The sequence below is a fragment of the Dendropsophus ebraccatus genome, chromosome 10 (genome assembly GCF_027789765.1).
Source record: "Dendropsophus ebraccatus isolate aDenEbr1 chromosome 10, aDenEbr1.pat, whole genome shotgun sequence".
Classification (NCBI taxonomy): domain Eukaryota; kingdom Metazoa; phylum Chordata; class Amphibia; order Anura; family Hylidae; genus Dendropsophus; species Dendropsophus ebraccatus.
The window spans coordinates 75,259,250-75,277,438 of NC_091463.1; the positions used below are offsets into that span (position 1 = coordinate 75,259,250).

The following is an 18,189-nucleotide window of genomic DNA, read 5'->3' on the forward strand; positions in this document are numbered from 1 at the left end:
GTGAGATGGGGGGGGGGGGGGGGGGACTAGAGGGCTACTCTACTGTGATTGCAACCTGTCTATCCCAGGAGGGGGCAATGTGAGTGGGCTCTCCAAAGCTGAGCTCACCATATGCAAATGCAGCATGTGCCTCCTCATCCAGTTATACCCCCCAGAGGGACCCCCAATAAGTCATGGGTCCCAGGGCAGCCTCCTACCCTGTTCAATGGAAAAGACTTCTCTTCTATATACATCCCCCCTCTGCAGGCATTCCCCATACTTTAAACTACTCTCCCTCCTCTGTAGCTGGCCCATGCACCCTCTGTCCCCCCTATATTCAATATCTCCTACTGTGCACCTACTTACCACTTCTGCCTCCCTTACAGGTTGTGTTGAGCCGTTGGGGGTGAGGTTTAACAAGTCTGGCACTAATTGGCCGAAGCTCAGCCCCCAGTGTCAGGGTTCTGATCAGTTAATTTAACTAGGGCTTATTTTACGAGTAGGGCTTTTATTTCAAGCCTACTATAAAAAGCCTGCAAAACGAAGCTAGGTTGTAGGTCGTATTTTCTGCGAAACGTGGTACTATTGGTACAAGTATACTGTTAGGGCCCTGTTTTGCAATGTCACACTATATGCTAATAATCAGACACATTTCTTTATCTTCTGGAAGTGATCTTAATTGTAAACCTTCCATGTATCCCGTTTCCAGCACCGATTTATGTTTTACTAACTCTTAAGCAAAAGGTTCAGATATGTTTTTATAGAAGGCAACCAATGCAATTTTATTAGGAATAGTATAACAAATTGATTTAAAAGATTTAAGAAATATAAAAGAATTACATAAAAATGGTATGACAGTAATACAATTACTAATTCATGGAAAATAGTATGAGATTGCGTACACTTCTACAGAGATATGAATACAAAGGGCCCTATTACACCAACAGATTTATCTGACAGATGTTTGCAGCCAAAACCAGGAATGAATTTGATAAGAGGAGAAATCTCAATCTTCTCTTTGTGACCTGTTCTCTGTTTATAGTCCATCCCTGGCATTGGCTTAAAAAAAATCTTTATCTCACAGATTTATTTGACAGATTTTTGCAGCTAAAACTAGGAAGAAGAGAAATCTCAGTCTTTACTTTATGACCTGTCTATAGTCTGTTTCTGGCTTTGGCTGGCTTATCTGTCAGATAATCTGCATGTGTAAAGGGAACCTTAGTACTTAAGTGCATAGTATCATCATCTGTCATCCAAACATTAAGGTGTAGTTACCTTAGTTAGTTGTTATAACTTTTAAAATATAAATCAACAGTAGATGTGATATAAAGCAAGTTTGCAATTTACATTCTCTATTTTATTTTATTTTAGTTATCATGGAAAACACTGTACTTCCTGTTTTTCCCCTCAAAAAATAGGAAACAGTCAGAAAACATCCCAAGTATCCCAGGCCATCTGAGCTCTCACAGAGAGAAGGCAGTCATGTTATTGATGGACACATTTGCCGTGACTCTCTGTACTGGCCGGAATTCCTCTGTTAAGTCTATTTTTTTTTAACCAGCACAAGTCAGAAAATCTGCCTTCAGGAGACTGGACCTGGATTTCTGGTAAGTTCAGCTTTGTTTTACAGCATGTTAACAACAAAAAAATAATGTATATGTATGGCAAACTTGCTTTATATCACATCTACTGTTGATTTAGACAGTGACACTTTAAGAGATAACAGCGTGACCAAAACATCCAATACATCTGTACAATGACGTATAAAGAGTTTAAATTAGTTCATATTTTCTAAAAAATCATGTACCCTAAAACATACAGTAGATCCCATAGATCCTAACTAGACATGAACAAATTTACAGTAATTACAAAGTGAATTGCTTTGTTAGCTTGGCAGCCAGCATATCAGCCAACTCCCTTTACTGCCGCATTGTGCCGCTCCTCCCCGGTTGCCAGTTTTTCTGACACCCGGAGCTGCACTAAGTTAAAAAGCAGCTGGCTAATATGCCGACTGCCAAGATAACAAAGCAATCCACTTCGTAGTTACTGTAAATTCGCTTATTTCTAATCCTAACATAAACCGCCCTATGTAAGATGTGAAGTGTAAGTGTAAATGCAGAATTAGATTCAGTCATTAAAAAAACAAGATCACCATTTGATTTTTAGAAACCAAGCTTTAAGACTGTTTCATTATTTACCATTATGTCTGACAACTCAGTGTTCAATCAAGTAGAAATTCTATTTTCCTAGGACAGTCCTAGTAGCTATGGCTTCCTGCACATCTGTTTTTTTTTTTTTCATTGTTCTAGTCCTAACATACAATGAAAAGAAAGCAACTTTACAAAGTGTGGGACAGATAGAAGGTACAGTAATATGGCTACAGGATCAGACTACACTGGGTTTGTTTTGTTGTCTGTTACCATGGAGACACTTTACATTGATTCTAAAATTTGTATGGACCAGAATATAAGTTTTATAGGTGTCCTCTGTTGATCAGATCATGTCATCATTGTCCTAGCGGAAATAGGTGTAGTCCTTCACTCTTCGGAGGTGTAGTCCTATAGGGCTATTTCTAAGATTGATCTTACTGAGGAGGTGAAAAAAAAAGGTCATAGCTGACTAAGAAGCCATCGTTGTACATGTAGAGTTTATGATCATTTGGATTATAAGACAGACTCTGCACATTCTCCATTGGTTTTTCCAGGGGAATTCTCAGCGACCCTTCTTTCTCGGTTTTTGTATCATACATGTAAAATATCTCTTCTTTTTGAGTACTGAGGGCTCTAGTAGCATACAAGACACCACACGCCATGAATGCATTGGTGACTGCCGGCTTGAACTGACCAGTGATCCAAGTGTGTTTTACTGCAAGAGACATGGGATCTAGTTTACTGATGACAATGTTTCCAGCATGTCCTTCAGTGGAATAAATTACCCAAAGTCCTTCTTCATCACTGGCCATGTCAATGTCTTGGAAAATTGAGGATGAATAGGGGAACCGGTTGTTGAAAGCAGCATTATGGAGAGCAACAGTGAGTTCCATCACATTTGCCTGTGCATTGTATTTGCATAGGTTCCTAGTATTGTAGCAATTGTAGTACATTGTCTTATTATACATAATCATTCCACCCCCTTGTCCATAATGTCCATTACTGATGGTTCTGCCCAAGGCATGTTTATAGATCAGGAGATCATTGTATGTATTGTAAGTATGTAAAATATACATCTGCCTTGCATCTGTATGGAGTGGAGCCACCCACTGAACACTCTGATCAGCTCCGGCCATTGAATCTCTTCCCCATCCTCCATATTTGTAGCCTGCTCCCAGATAGTTCAATTGCACTACAAATGGTTTACTGATGTTCATAATGTGTCCATGTAGACAGGTACCTGCAAAATAAAACAATCAATTATAATTATATTCTAAGCACAGACACGTTTCCACGTGACTCACATGACTCACTCATGCATCTTTGAAGATATCTTGGGTCTAAAAAAAAAGCCTTAGTGCTGGAATTAAACTAGCAGTGATATTCCATTTTATGTAATTATTCAATGGCCCCCAACCAGCTACGTCTAGAAAAAAATAAAAAGTTACAGATCTTAGATTGTGGTGCTACATTATAATTTTGAATAATGAAGGAAATGGTTTGGGCAATAAAGATCCCCTAACACACTATACTTATGCTGCTCATGGGGGGTTCGGTCATCAATATAAAGTGTATTGGGGTTCTCCTAAGACGCTACCAACAGATTGGTGAAGTTAGGTATCCCTCATTTCACATCCCCTGCCTTCATGATACTACCTATGGCACTGACAGCAACCCCCTCCACATGGGCAACCCCCACAAGCACCTCCATCAACAAGAGGCCCCCCACTCATACACATACTCACCTGGCCCAGAGCAGTTCCTCATCATCGTTCTCCCAGCTTTGAAGACCAAGGAACTCCTTGAGACTACGCTACGCCAAGTAATTATGTGTATGGGGGGGGTACAAGATTTATGGATCCTAGCTACGCCCCTGTACCCTGTTGCTGCAATTCTAGGTGCATCCCATGTACAACAGTAGTGTTGATCCTAGTTAAAGTAGACCTCCCCCCCCCCAATCCTGCACACCCCTTTTATTATGAGAGTTCTAAAAAAAACTATATTACCACTTTATACTCTCTATGGTGATAACGGTAGTGGTCATGGTGTAAAGGTATTATTTGTCCTGTGTATATTAACATTATTGGTTAAATTTGTGTTTATACACTGGATTTTGATCAATCACAATATGGTGGTATTAGTCACTATGTGATAGTAATTGTAGTGGTCATGGTGTGGAGGTATAGTTACTTGTATACTGGTATTATTGGTAATATTGGTGTTGGTATACGGGTTTGGTAACTGTATGGTGGTAATATGTACGGTAATAATATTTGTTTTTTGTTTACATGTGTCATTTGGAGTTAAAAACCTTGAAATTGCTTCTATTTACCCTAGTAGCTGTGTCTCCCTGCTAGGCACAGCTGGTTGTGTAGGTTGCCAACCACCCCTCTGTGTTATCAGTCGCAGCTTTATCTGCATTAATCTACCTTTACAATGACAGCTCCCAGCCCCGTGGAGCTGTCAGGAAGGGACATGGAATAGCAGAGCCTAACACAGAACAGCAAAGCAGAGGAGCAGGAGCACAGTGCTGCTGGCCAGAACAGCCAATAACTATGAAGGTTCCCACACTCTACCCAAAGCAGGGAGTAAAAGCAGGCCAGGAGCATGAAAAGGAGTATGTTTGGCAGCTGAGAATACCCATTTAAAGGGGTTGTCCAAGATTATAAAAAACATGGCTGCTTTCTTGATACTCCTGTTAATGGCATGCGGCTGATATTACAGCTGAGGTCCACTGAAGTGGATAAGACTAGGCTGAATACCATAGATAACATGTTACACTTCGCTCCACTTCACTCCAAATCATAGGTAACTAGGGCACTGGTCACACCGCGTTTCTAATATAAAAGCTATTTAATAAAACACACAATGCGTTTCAAAACCGGACATGTTTCTTTATCAAGTGCGATACAAAATACACCATAAAAGCATGTTAAATAACAAGTAAAAGCCCCGCCTCCAGACAACTACATCACATCCTCCAAACTGATACATATTCATGAGCTCATTAACCCCTAGGAGACAATGACCAAAAGTTCATTTCACACTCTCTATGACCTCATTCAAGCCCTCTGGGGTTAAAGTACGTAATTTAAATATCCAATCTGATTCTCTATTGATCAGTTGTCTACAACAGCGTTTCCCAACCGGGGTGCCGCGGCACACTGGTGTGCCGTGAGAACCCGCCAGCTGTGCCGCGGGATCCCGGTCGGAAATTAGAAACTGTCCCTTTAATATCCTTAGAAGCTGCGGCCGCGCAGCTTCTAGGAATATGCCCATCGATTGATGTTCCGCCCGCTCACTGTGTGAGCGGGCGAAACATTCAATCGCGCACAATGTCAGAGCAGGACCTGTCAGCGTCCTGCTCTGACATTGGCTCCCATAGGCCGCGGCACTTCATGCCAGCAGCCTATGGGAGGCCGGGACGTGACCTCTCCGGCAGGCGTGATGATGTGACGTCATCACGCCTGCCGGAGGTTCAGTCGCCGCGGCTCACAGGACGGAGCCTGAAGAGAAGGGAGAACACACAGCGCCGATTAGGTGAGTATGATGGTTTGTTGTTTTTTTTTTTTTAAAACTATTGGTGCATATTGGCATACTGCAGGGGGCATTATATGGGGGCATACTGCAGGGGGCATTATATGGGGCATACTGCAGGGGGCATTAATATATGGGGGCATACTGCAGGGGGCATTATATGGGGCATACTGCAGAGGGCATTAGTATATGGGGGCATACTGCAGAGGGCATTATTAATATATGGGGGCATATTGCAGAGGGCATTATTAATATATGGGGGCATACTGCAGGGGGCATTATTATTATATGGGGGCATACTGCAGGGGGCATTATTATTATATGGGGCATACTGCAGGGGGCATTATTATTATATGGGGGCATACTGCAGGGGGCATTATTATTATTACATGGGGGCATACTGCAGGGGGCATTATTATTATTATATGGGGGCATACTGCATGGGGCATTATTATTATATGGGAGTATACTGCAGGGGGCATTATTATTATATGGGGCATACCGCAGGGGGCATTATTATTATATGGGGGCATACTGCAGGGGGCATTATTAATATATGGGGGCATACTGCAGGGGGCATTATTATTATATGGGGGCATACTGCAGGGGGCATTATTATTATATGGGGCATACTGCAGGGGGCATTATTATTATATGGGGGCATACTGCAGGGGGCATTATTATTATTATTATTATTATTATTATTATTATTATATGGGGGCATACTGCATGGGGCATTATTTTTATATGGGGGCATACTGCAGGGGGCATTAATATTATATGGAGCATACTGCAGGGGGCATTATTATTATATGGGGGCATACTGCAGGGGGCATTATTATTATATGGGGCATACTGCAGGGGGCATTATTATTATATGGGGGCATACTGCAGGGGGCATTATTATTATATGGGGCATACTGCAGGGGGCATTATTATTATATGGGGGCATACTGCAGGGGGCATTATTATTATATGAGGGCATACTGCAAGTGGCATTATTATTATATGGGGGCATACTGCAGGGGGCATTATTATTATATGGGGGCATACTGCAGGGGGCATTATTATTATATGGGGGCATACTGCAGGTGGCATTATTATTATTATTATTATTATTATTATTATTATTATTATTATTATTATTATTATATGGGGGCATACTGCATGGGGCATTATTATTATATGGGGGCATACTGCAAGTGGCATTATTACTGTATGAGGGCAAAGCAGGGGGCACTTGTACTCTGGCCTCATGGCCATAGTACTTCTCATTGTACCCCTTTATACTGCAGTTATATGAGCCACATAATTATCAGCACCATATACTGTGGCGCTATACAGTGCACATCACCACAGTATATGGTGCTGATAATTATGTGCTCATATACGTGGGACTGTATCTATGAGTTTACATGGGACTGTTTATATATATATATATATATATATATATATATATATATATATATATATATATATGGGAATACATGGGACTGTGTGTATGAGGTTACATGGGATTGTATATATGAGGGGGTTATCCTTTTTTATTTCACTTTTTTAAAATGAATAATTTATTGAAAGGACCTCTGCCCGGCATATGTCACTCTTGAGGGCTTAAAAAGCAGCTCTTGTGGTGATAAGAAGCTGATTTAAACCCCCAAGAGTGAACTCCGTGAACTATATGTATAATATGTACTGTTTTAGTGTCATTTTGTGCCATTTTGGTTGGTGGTGTGCCCCGGGATTTTTTAAGTATAAAAAGTGTGCCGCGGCTCAAAAAAGGTTGAAAATCACTGGTCTACAACAATTCGATTTATTCAATGGAGTCTGTTCTAACACAATAAGCTTTATTAGCTGAGAATCGCTGTTGTGTTTAAAAAAAAAAGTGTTTAGAAACACTGTGCATCAAAAAAGCATTTTTAATAGTAGCCCTATGTTTATTAATGCGGGATCGCACGGCCTGAACGTTGCGACCCACGCACTGCAATGGATGGACGAATATTATTATGTCCATTATGTTATTATGTTATGTAAAATACATGCTGGAATGTCCATGTCATTTGCAGTACGTGGGTCGCAACGTTCGGGCCATGTGATACCGCATGACTAAACATAGGGCTAATATTAAAAATGCTTTTTTGATGGAGGCGTGGCTTTTATTTGTTATTTAACATGCTTTTAGTGTATATTTTGTATCACACTTGATAAAGAAACCAGTCCAGTTTCGAAACGCATTGTGTGTTTTAATAAATAGCTTTTATATTTGATACCTGGTGTGACCTGCGCCCGACTTTACCTATGATTTGGAGTAGAGTGAAGTGCAACAGTTTGTTCCCGGTGAGGACTTCATAGGAGAGGCTGCGGTCCGATCACTACATTATATATGCGCCGTGGAAAGTTGGGCCTTATCTTTTCACAACCATCAAAGGTGAGTGTTTCCATCACACTTTTTGCACCCACCACGCTTTCTGAGGAGTCTGTACCATTGGAGGGCTGTCTTTCTTTTTGTTTCCTACATACATGTGTAGATATGGAGAAGTGTAATGCTGTTTTATAAGAAAGCAGCAATGGTGTCTATGCTGCCGACTTACCATTGTACATAGGAGGAGCTGGAGGGTGAGGTTTTGTCTGGTTCTTTTCACAATCGTCAAGTTGTTTCTTTAGTGCTGCAATTTCTCTCCTGATTACCATAACATTGTTCTTATCATAGACCTCCAGCTGGTTCACCATGATGGATATATTGCGGATCTATAGCAGAATAAAGAAATAATAGTGGGATGATCCATGGTAATAGCTGATTATACTTAAATCTATCTATCTATCTATCTATCTATCTATTGTAACGCCTGGAGTAGTGGATCCACTGGACCGACACCAGCGATGGCACTAACCTCACCAGGGGGCGGAGTCTAAGGGGCCGCTGGTTTTCACCAGAGCCCGCCGCAAGGCGGGATGGACTTGCTGCGGCAGGCGGCCCCCAGGTCGCTACCCCTGGCTTGGTTGCTGGTGTCGGCAGGCGAGGCGAGGCAGGAGCAGTAGGCAAGAGATGGCACTGGCTATGTTCTGCAGGTGAGAGCGCACGTGACAGGCTGAACACAGGAACTGATGGAGTGACAGGGGAAACAGGAACCAGGAACAGGGACTTGGGACCAGGTAACGGATAGGACTCAGGAACAGGGACTTGGGACCAGGTAGCGGAAAAGGACACAGGAACAACAGGGGGCTGGGCCAACGCTATGGGAAGCATGTAGAGGCTCCAACACTAAGGACAGGGCATGCTGGGATTTATAGGGGAGTGATTGGGTGCAACTACCAATTAGGAGCGCACTGCCCCTTTAAATCTGAGACAGCCGGCGCGCGCGCGCCCTAGGAGGCGGGGACGCGCGCGCCGGCCGGCACAGCGAGAGACAGGAGCGTGGAGAGGTGAGGCGCCCCCCGGGGCCGAAGTAATAGCAGCGCCGGGTCCCTGACTATGGACACCGGCTGCTGCATGGGGCAGGAGGCGGTCGCGGCGGCGGCCCGGAACGCGGGACGCCGCTGCGGCCGTGACATCTATTGATATAAAATACATATCAAGACAGATTGACAAAATTGATACAAAGATGGATGGATGGATGGATGGATGCTAGCTTGTAAACATATCCAAGCAAAATCCACAATGTCTTATAAGTGACAGGTTGGGTCTCACCTGAACATACAGAGTTTCCACCACACTGTTGGTACTGTTCATAGACAACTTCAGCTGCAGGATCAGAGCCTCCATTTCTTTAATCTCCAACTTCAGCAGCTCAAAGTCTAGTTCAGTATATGAGCTACCTCCCACTTCCATCTCCTCCACACGCTTGGTCAGTTGAACCAGCCGCTCCATGTAAATAATCAGGGTACTCTCATAGTGGTGGATCTGTGATAATATTGGAAGTCTGATTAAGTACTGGCCAAAGTCTTATAACACAGAGCAAATAATTGTACATCACAGTCTGGATATATGACACTACTGATATAATGTGTTTCTTACATTGCACAATATTAAGCCCATGTATTACATATAGAGTACTGTACAGTGATTCCTCAGGTTACATTGGCCTCAGGTAAAAAGCAATGTAGTACTTGTAGTTCTGACAGACAAGAGTACAGTAAACATGGTAGAGATGGATTGTGAAGGCTGTTACTCGGAACACTGCTCGTACAATGTCAGCTAATGTCTTAAAGGTGTACATTTTTTGATAGAACCCAATAGAGACTTGTAACCAAGTTGGGGTGAAAGCCATGTATGAGCTCTCTGCCATTAGGGAAGTCTGTGAATGTATTATGTTCATGTTTTTCAGATGCAGTCATAGATACTGTTGTAGCATTAGACCAGGTTCACACTACGTAAGACACTGGCCGTTCTGTGACATGGCTGTGTCACAAAACGGCCGATGTCAGTAAAGTTCATCCCGGCCGGTACTGCAGTGAACTTAATTTCTTTAGAATTGTGATGCAGGCGCATTCGTGTGCGCTCACATCCAAATTACTCACAGCACACAATGTAAAGTGCATTCGGAGCTGCAATCTACATTGTATGAACTGTTTGGCCCAACAGGACTGTTTTATGGCATTGTTATTTAATGTAGATTTGCCTGCTTGTGATGTATAACTAGACAGGACTCCACAGTCACCATTATTTGTTACTGCACTATTGTTGCTTTACCTTAGTGATTTGCTGCTCAACAGTGATGGTCAAGTTCTGGTTGGATATCTCCAGCTTCTCAAAGCGATCTGCAGGAAAGGTACAGTCTGACAGGGCAAGCGAGCAGTGACAGACCCCCAGCTCATCCACAGACCCAGTGAAGTTTTGTATCTGTTGAGATAGAACATTATTACCTTAGAATGCACCTGTTTTGTTCAATTAAACATTTGAAAGTGAAGACACCAAAAAATAACAACAACATTTGTTTTATAAAAGGTAGCAAAAAGATGCAGTCACAAGGAAAAGTATTATAAATGACACTTAAAGAGGACCTGTCACCCACCGTGCCGGGGCAGAACCCGACCGAAATCGCAGCTAAATCCGCAGCGGATAACTCCCCTGTGAATTCCAATGTGATTACATACTCACAGCGGGATTATCATCCCGCTGCCAGAATGTAAGTCCCGGCCCCATTAACCCCCGCCGCCCGGGATGATACATTACCGGCAGCACGATCCGGCCGCATCTGAGGCTCCCAGCTCCAGCGCAGCCAATCAGTGACTGTGGCAGGGCCGTGCATTGATTGGCTGAACGGGACCTCCGGGAGTTGGGAGCCTCAGATGCGGCCAGATCGTGGTGCAGGTAATGTAACATCACGGGCAGCGGGGGTTAATGGGGCCTGGACTTACATACTGGCAGAGGGATGACAATCCCGCTGCGAGTATGTAATTACATTGGAATTCACAGGGGAGGTATCTGCTGCTGATTTACCTGCGTATTCGCAACCGAGTGGGACTTAAGGGGTTATTTATCAGGGTGGTGTGGTGCTCTCCCCATCATGGAGGCACCCCGTTGGCAACAGGCTAGAGATATCTGGCTATCCCGTGTTTTGAGACTCGTAACTGAGGCTCCACGGACTCTTGTTCTGCATATTTAAATTTTCGGGGGCATCAGTGGAGACTCTTGATTGAGTACTTCATTGGAATTTTTTTCGCTGTTCTCCTTGAGTTCAGTGATTGCTGTGTTTTTTAATGTAGGAGGAGGAGGAAGAGAAGGAGGACACAGGTGTGTTCACACATTCTACATAAGAAGTCATTGTTTTAGTCTCCATCCTCCCTAGCTGTTATCTATTGGCAAAGACTCCCAGCCCAGACCTTGAATTAAAGTAAAGAGCATAAAATATGTTTATAGACAATGAAAAGCTGAGCACAGCTTTTCTGTAACTTCCTGAGCTGCATTTTCTTTAAGGGACATTGAAGGGGCATTAAGTTTTCATATGTTGCTGCCCATAGGGATAACATAACAAACAGCGTATTCTAACCTTTCCACGCTCCACCAGTGTCCTCCTACGGCATGTCCGGGTCTTTGAGCTATCCCACCTCCACTTCAGAGACTCGTCAGAGGGTTACAGTCTGCTCAGCCAATTACTGGCTTAGATAGGACAAATGTCCCATCATTTCAAATCATGTCCTCTACGACTGTCAGCTACCGAAGATTGGGAAAGCCATCCACTGGCAGGATTTTACAGACCAAGGGGCAGATTTTTTAAACTTGCACCAGTGGCATATGCCTCAGAGAAGGTGCAAGCTCTTTGGCAGTCTTAAACTCTGCTAAACTGAGGGGCAAGCAGGAAAGGGGGACGCGTCAAGGTGGTAAGAAGGAGTGGCCTCCTCCCACATCTCCCACAATTTATCAAGTCTTACAGGCGTAGACAATGCACAAATCTGAACCTGCTCCAGAAGGCTGGCTTTACTAAAAGTCATGCACCTCTACCTTTACAAAAAGTCATCCGGCAAGGTTAATGGGGACGGGGGGTTATTTAAGAATGGTGTACGAGTACACCGTACTTAATAGGCCTCCCCCTAAGTGTCAGTGTGTAACTGACAGATATACAGTACTACACTACAGTGCGTTATAGTATGCTAGTAGGTAGAATATCACAGCTTGAAGTTCCAATAGGGGTAAAAAAAAAAAAAAAAAAAGAAGGTTAAAGTGTCCCTATAGTTATACCTTTCAAAATTTAAAATCAACAGGTGATGTGAAACAAAGCCTGTTTGCAATTTACATTTTTTTTTTTTCTCAATGCTATACTTAAGTAAGATGGTAATGGTTAAGTAAGAGACTAAACACAGGGAAGTCCCAGTCATCTGCGCTCACAGAGAAGGCATTCATGTGATTGATGGACACATTGAGCCGTGACCCACTGTACAGGCCGGGACCTGCATTTAGACTCTTTTTTTTTTTTCCACCAGCAGAAGACTAAAAAGCTGCCTTCATGAGACTGGACCTGGATACAAGTAAGTATAGCTTTATTTTAAAGCAGGATAACTCAAAAAGAAATAATGAATGTATATGGAAAACTTGCTTTATATCACATCCCCTGATGATTTAGTTTTTGAAAGTTAAAACGACAGTGACACTTAAAATAAAAAATACAAAAGTAAACACCACCAATGCCTTTCTAAAGGCCATTTTTAACTCCTTAAAGACCCATGACGTACCTGTACACCAATGGGTCCCTAAGGGGTTACAGAGAGGGGTCATGCTCCGACCCCACTATGTAATGCTCCTGCTGCTAGATTACAGAGGCATTTAAATGCTGTTAAAAAGCTATCCGTGATAAGTGTAGTGATCTGCCTTCTAGAATGCTATCAGGAAAGACTGATCAATGGCTTGGCAATCAATTACTATGTGCTTCAGCAGCACTTAGTAATCAAGCACCAAATTGAAGGATCAATGTAGTATATACACACTACATTGATCACTATGAACAATCAGTGCATTTAGGGGGCTACAAGTTAATGTATTAAAAAAACTAAAACTTTTTAAAAGAAAAAAATAGAAAAAAACCCTACCCATATTAAAAGTTTAAATTACCCCACTTTTTTCCATTTTATAAATAAAAATAAACAAAAAAATCGATAAATTGGAATCACCTCAAACAATTAAATGATCAAATTCCTGATCTCGCATGGTAAACAGCGTAAGTGCAAAAATGCCAAAGTACAAAATTGTTGATTTTTGCTTACATCAAATCCGGAAGAGGTCTGTCCTTGATATACAGACGTCTTACGTATATCATGGGCGTGTGAATGTCAATTCTTTTAGTGGAGAGCGGAGGAGAGTGGAGGCGCGTAAGCTGTCTCATAGACACACTTTGACACTGAGGCAGACGGGATTCCATGACAGAGAGCTCTGCTGCTAAATTCCGCTGAATTTGCTCAGTGTGAACAGGCCCTTAGGGTGCATTCACACGTACCGGATCCTCAGCAGACTTGATGGTGAAGATCCGCAGAAGATTTTTTTTTTTATCAATGTAACTAAATAACAGCATCAAATCTGTGCCACCAAATCTGCTGCAGATCTGCTGCGGATCCTGTACGTGTGAACGCACCCTAAAGGTAATTTTGATTATTATACAAGAATGAAGAGAGTTCTGATGTGACATATACAAAGTAATAGAAATTGCCTTGAAATTCTTAGAAGAACTTACCAAGCTGGCAGCATGAGTTTGGCAGATGCCAAGGAGCAAAAGGAAGAAGATGAACATGGTGCTTTTCATGTCTTCTATACTGCCAGTTTGTGAATGACATTATATACAGTATATATAGTACACTGATGTGTATACTCCACCCTCCAATTCGGTTTTACCTCCTCTTAGGTGCAATAAAAGAGGTCATTCCTAAGGAATGAGAAGATTGCATAACTTAAATATTTGTACAGATCAGCAGATTTTACCTTGTATGACTGTTTTCTATCACATATTAATGGGTTCACACTATGTATATTTCAGTCAGTATTGTGGTCCTCATATTGCAACCAAAACCAGGAGGGGATTAAAAACACAGAAAGGATCTGTTCCCACAATGCTGAAATTGAGTGGATGGCCGCCATTTAATGGCAAATATTTGCTGTTAATTTAAAACAACGGCTGTTGTATTGAAATAATGGCCGTTATTTACTGTTATATAGCGGCCATCCACTCAATTTCACCATTGTGTGAACAGATCCTTTCTGTGTTTTTAATCCACTCCTGGTTTTGGTTGCAATATGAGGACCACAATACTGACTGAAATATACGTAGTGTGAACCCAGTAAGGCTATGTTCACACTACGTAAGCTTCCGGACGTAGTGCGCTCCGTGAATATGCGGCCGGAAACTTACGTAGTTAGCGTACAATGCAAAGTATATGATCCCGGCCGCACAGTTCGCACTTCGTACTAATGTACGCCCGGATTGTATACGGCGCCGTAAGAAATGAACCAGACCATTGTTTCCGGCTGGAAGGCTTGTAACTTACCCCCTTAGCGTATCGCGCGAATCCGTACGAAGTGGTGATTTCTTCATTTTTCCACTCTTCTATGCCGATCCAAAAGGTTCTGTGGGGTGTCAGGGGCTAGGCGAAGATTTCCAAGTAAAAGACCGCTGTCAGATCGCTTCGTAGGGGGCTCAGGAAGCGTAAGTAAAGTACGGGCGTACGTTCGCAATGCGTACGCATTGCGTACACATTGCGTACGCATCCGCCCGCACATCGAATATTCGCACGCCCGTAGTTTCAGCCGCACATGTACGGCGCCATACGAAATGCGTACGGATTCGTACGTAGTGTGAACATATCCTAAAAGGTTATACAAAAAACATACATAAATTTAAGTTTTAAGAATCCTTCTTAGCTTGTAAAACGTAAAATCATCATCATCATTATTATATTCCAAGGGAAGAGGACTCATTTAGCCATGGTTTTTTAGAGGTTTCCTCAACAGGGTGTTTTTCCTGGCTGAATGCTGGAGGGTGACATGGTTCAGGTGTTTGGCAGAGGTTGCAGGCCTGTTATGGTGGACTCATTTTAACTCATAGGGGTTGTTAAACCTCATGGTGATGAATAGGCTAAGCCTTCGAGGTGACCAGCCTTAAATTGTTGTAATGTTCTAATGGTGCAGGGTGAGGATCTTTAGTAGGGTCATTGTTACCCTTAAAGTACAGACAGGCTCTTCTATATTGGCAAGCCAGAACATGACGCCTCCTTTATCGCTGTGTGGCCTGGTGCTGTATGTCAGATATCTAGGGATCTCACAGATTTCATTAATCCCAATGGCCTAGCTCTTTACCTCACTCCTGTGATTAAATCCGGCGATCTATTTTGTATAAATGAAAAGTACTAGAGAATATCCTTTGTCATACATCTTTTTAGAGAATAATGTCTTTTCCATTTATTTTCCTGTCTCCTCAAACTCGTTCACTCTAAAATTCACATTTTAATATGAGGTTTCAGCTGCCATATGAGTCTATAAAAAGGGTTTGTGAAAGAGGGAAAGGATTGGGAGTGGCTGGAAAGAGACACAAGAAGATATAGAGTCAGATAGAAGATAAAAGATAGAGAAAAACAGGTCTAATTTACTTATCTGTGCTCCAGCAGTGATCCTTCATTGAATATATATGACTGAGGAATGAATTCTGAGCTCCTACTCTATTGGCTGGAATTGAATTTACTCCCATCCCACCCCTTTAACCCCCTAGATCAGGGCAAACACCAGGTTTTTGCAGGCCCTTGGGGGACAGAGCCTCAGTGGGCTCCTCTTCCATCCACCCATAATTCATACATTATGCTCACCCATCATCCACACACTATGCATACCCATCTACATCATGGACACACCATTATCCACCCACCATGTAAACTTCCATCATCCACACATTATGCACACAGGACACACCCATCATCCATATACTATGCAAAATCACCACTAACATACACAAACACACATTACTCGCACAGACACTGACTGACACACACATTACTGAAACAGACACTAACACACACATTACTAACACAGACACTGACTGACACACACATTACAGGAATGTGAAAGGGCTAGTAGTAATGGTGATAGTTTTTAATGGTTCTGCCTCTCTTTGGTGTTGCGCTCAGCTGTGGACGAGTTTCAGGGTGAGAGCTACACCGTCACCTGCAGGCTGGGTGAGCACTGAGGTGTGCTGCAGCCAGTACACTGACTTGTCACAGTCCCTGGTAGGCACGTGGGCTTCCACAGGGAACACTGTTTAGCAAAGATTCACATTTCTCTTTGTATCTTTTTTGGGGGCTACTGTAGAGGTTTTAGAAGTGTCTGGTTGGTGTTATAACAGCGGGGAAGCCCATGATGATGGTGTGGTGCAGAAATCCAGACAACAGGAAGAAGAGGAGGTAGATGATGCAACAAAAACTTTTATTAATAGTGTTAACGTACTTCTTTGGTACTTTACAATGCAATCCATTTTTAGATGAAGTTGTCAGGCTTGAATTATTTACTTTGTGTATGGAAAGTTTTCTGGTTGCCTGCAACCAAGTGCACAACTATGCACTATGATTCTGAAATCCCCTTCCTGTGTTTCCTCCCTTTACCTTGGGAGCTTTCAGCAGGGTATATAGGCCAGGCTAGAAATCAAATAAAATGGGTCCTAGAGTCCTTGTACAACTTTCCCCTCAAACAGAGTCAGAAAGACATAACACAGAGTCCAAGTTATCTCTGCTGCCATCAAATATACTCAAGCTTGAATACCCAGGCTTTGAACTATGTATTCCCAGCAACAGTAGCTAAACTGTTCCTTCCCTAAATGTGGAAAGGCAGCTGAATTTTGGGGTAACTTCTCCTGACTCATCCCCATGTGAATGCAAAAAAACGAGCTAAACGGAGTCCACTCTGACTCGCTCCTCCCTCCTGGCCCCCACCTTCAATGGGCTGGGTTAGTGATTATAACCCTGCACACTGAAGAGAGGGAGGACACGTGCTGCCCCCCCCCCCCCTCCACAGGAGAACTTGTAACTAAGGAACGGTGGCAGCTAGAAAGACGGAAGTCTCAAAATGCTAATTATGGAGCATTTAATTTTTTAGCTCTTGGATGGAATATCCCTTACCTTGCTGGGGCAGATGTAGATGGACCAAAGTCTGCCCCCCATGAGGTTAAGGGGGGTGTATAACATAGGAAAAGAGAAAGGTCCTACACATTTTTTAAATGTATATAAAAAAAAGTGTGTGGATTTCCCCCTCTTTTTCAAAACTAGCCAGGTAAAAAAACAAACAGCAGCAGGCTAGTAATACCAGAGTTTAAAGGGTTATATATTTTGGTCCTCCCCAGCCTAATAATACAAGCTTGCTAACACCCAGTCCAAAAGGGCCATTTTTAAATCTCCAAGACTGCTAGTAACCAGCTCTTCCTAGTACCGCTGTGGCAGTGGGTAATGGGAGAATAATAATAATAATAATAATAATAATAATAATAATAATAATAATAATAGTATCCTACTACGTGTTTTCTTTTTCTCTTCTTACACCAAAGTGTCTCTTTAGTGTCACAGGTTAGGACAAGGAGGCCACAGTTCCTTACTCCAACCACTAGATGTCACACTCCCACAGCAAAGCTGCAGATAACACTAGGTCTAGCGATAAAAACACTTTACTTTTATAGTAAAAACTTCCCTTTAGCTATTAGTAATTGCCTGGCTTTAGGCTAGGCAGGACATGCTATTTCTCCTCTCTAGATCAGTTCAGACAGAGAGAAGAGCAGAACTATTTTCACTAAGTTAGTTACCCAACCACCATGGGTTTCTAGACAAGAACCTAGGAAAACCGGAGACAAAGGAGTCTTCACCCTTGCCTATGCTGAGAACCAACTAGCTAACACAGGGCAGTTGACCACCTTAGAATAAGGGACAGGCAACTCAAGACTGGACCTGCAGTAGAGCACAGTGCTAGTACGCCGCTCTCTACTGACAAGATGCTCATTTTTGTAGGAAGGAGACTGCAAGCCAGCTCCACCCAGAGCAGAGACCTGGGACTTGTACTACCCCAGTAGGA

At 42.6% G+C, this 18,189-nt stretch overlaps 1 protein-coding gene across 1 annotated transcript; it reads right to left on the reverse strand.

Moving 5' to 3' along the window:
- Window positions 1–751: 751 nt before the first annotated feature.
- On the reverse strand, window positions 752–13,958 carry LOC138766063 (olfactomedin-4-like). Its single transcript, XM_069943387.1, has 5 exons — window positions 13,829–13,958; window positions 10,357–10,506; window positions 9,355–9,567; window positions 8,258–8,414; window positions 752–3,369 (listed from the first exon to the last, which is right to left on the reverse strand). Exons 1-5 carry the CDS (start codon window positions 13,895–13,897, stop codon window positions 2,564–2,566), a joined length of 1,395 nt encoding a protein of 464 aa, XP_069799488.1. The 5' UTR covers window positions 13,898–13,958; the 3' UTR covers window positions 752–2,563.
- Window positions 13,959–18,189: the final 4,231 nt, after the last annotated feature.

Excerpts from the sequence above, each read along its gene's own strand:
- LOC138766063 (XM_069943387.1), bottom strand. The coding sequence starts at position 13,897 with ATGAAAAGCACCATGTTCATCTTCTTCCTTTTGCTCCTTGGCATCTGC. Across the intron at positions 10,507-13,828 it reads AAACTCATGCTGCCAGCTTG|ATACAAAACTTCACTGGGTC; the intron begins GTAAGTTCTTCT and ends CTATCTCAACAG. Across the intron at positions 8,415-9,354 it reads TGGAAACTCTGTATGTTCAG|ATCCGCAATATATCCATCAT; the intron begins GTGAGACCCAAC and ends ATTCTGCTATAG.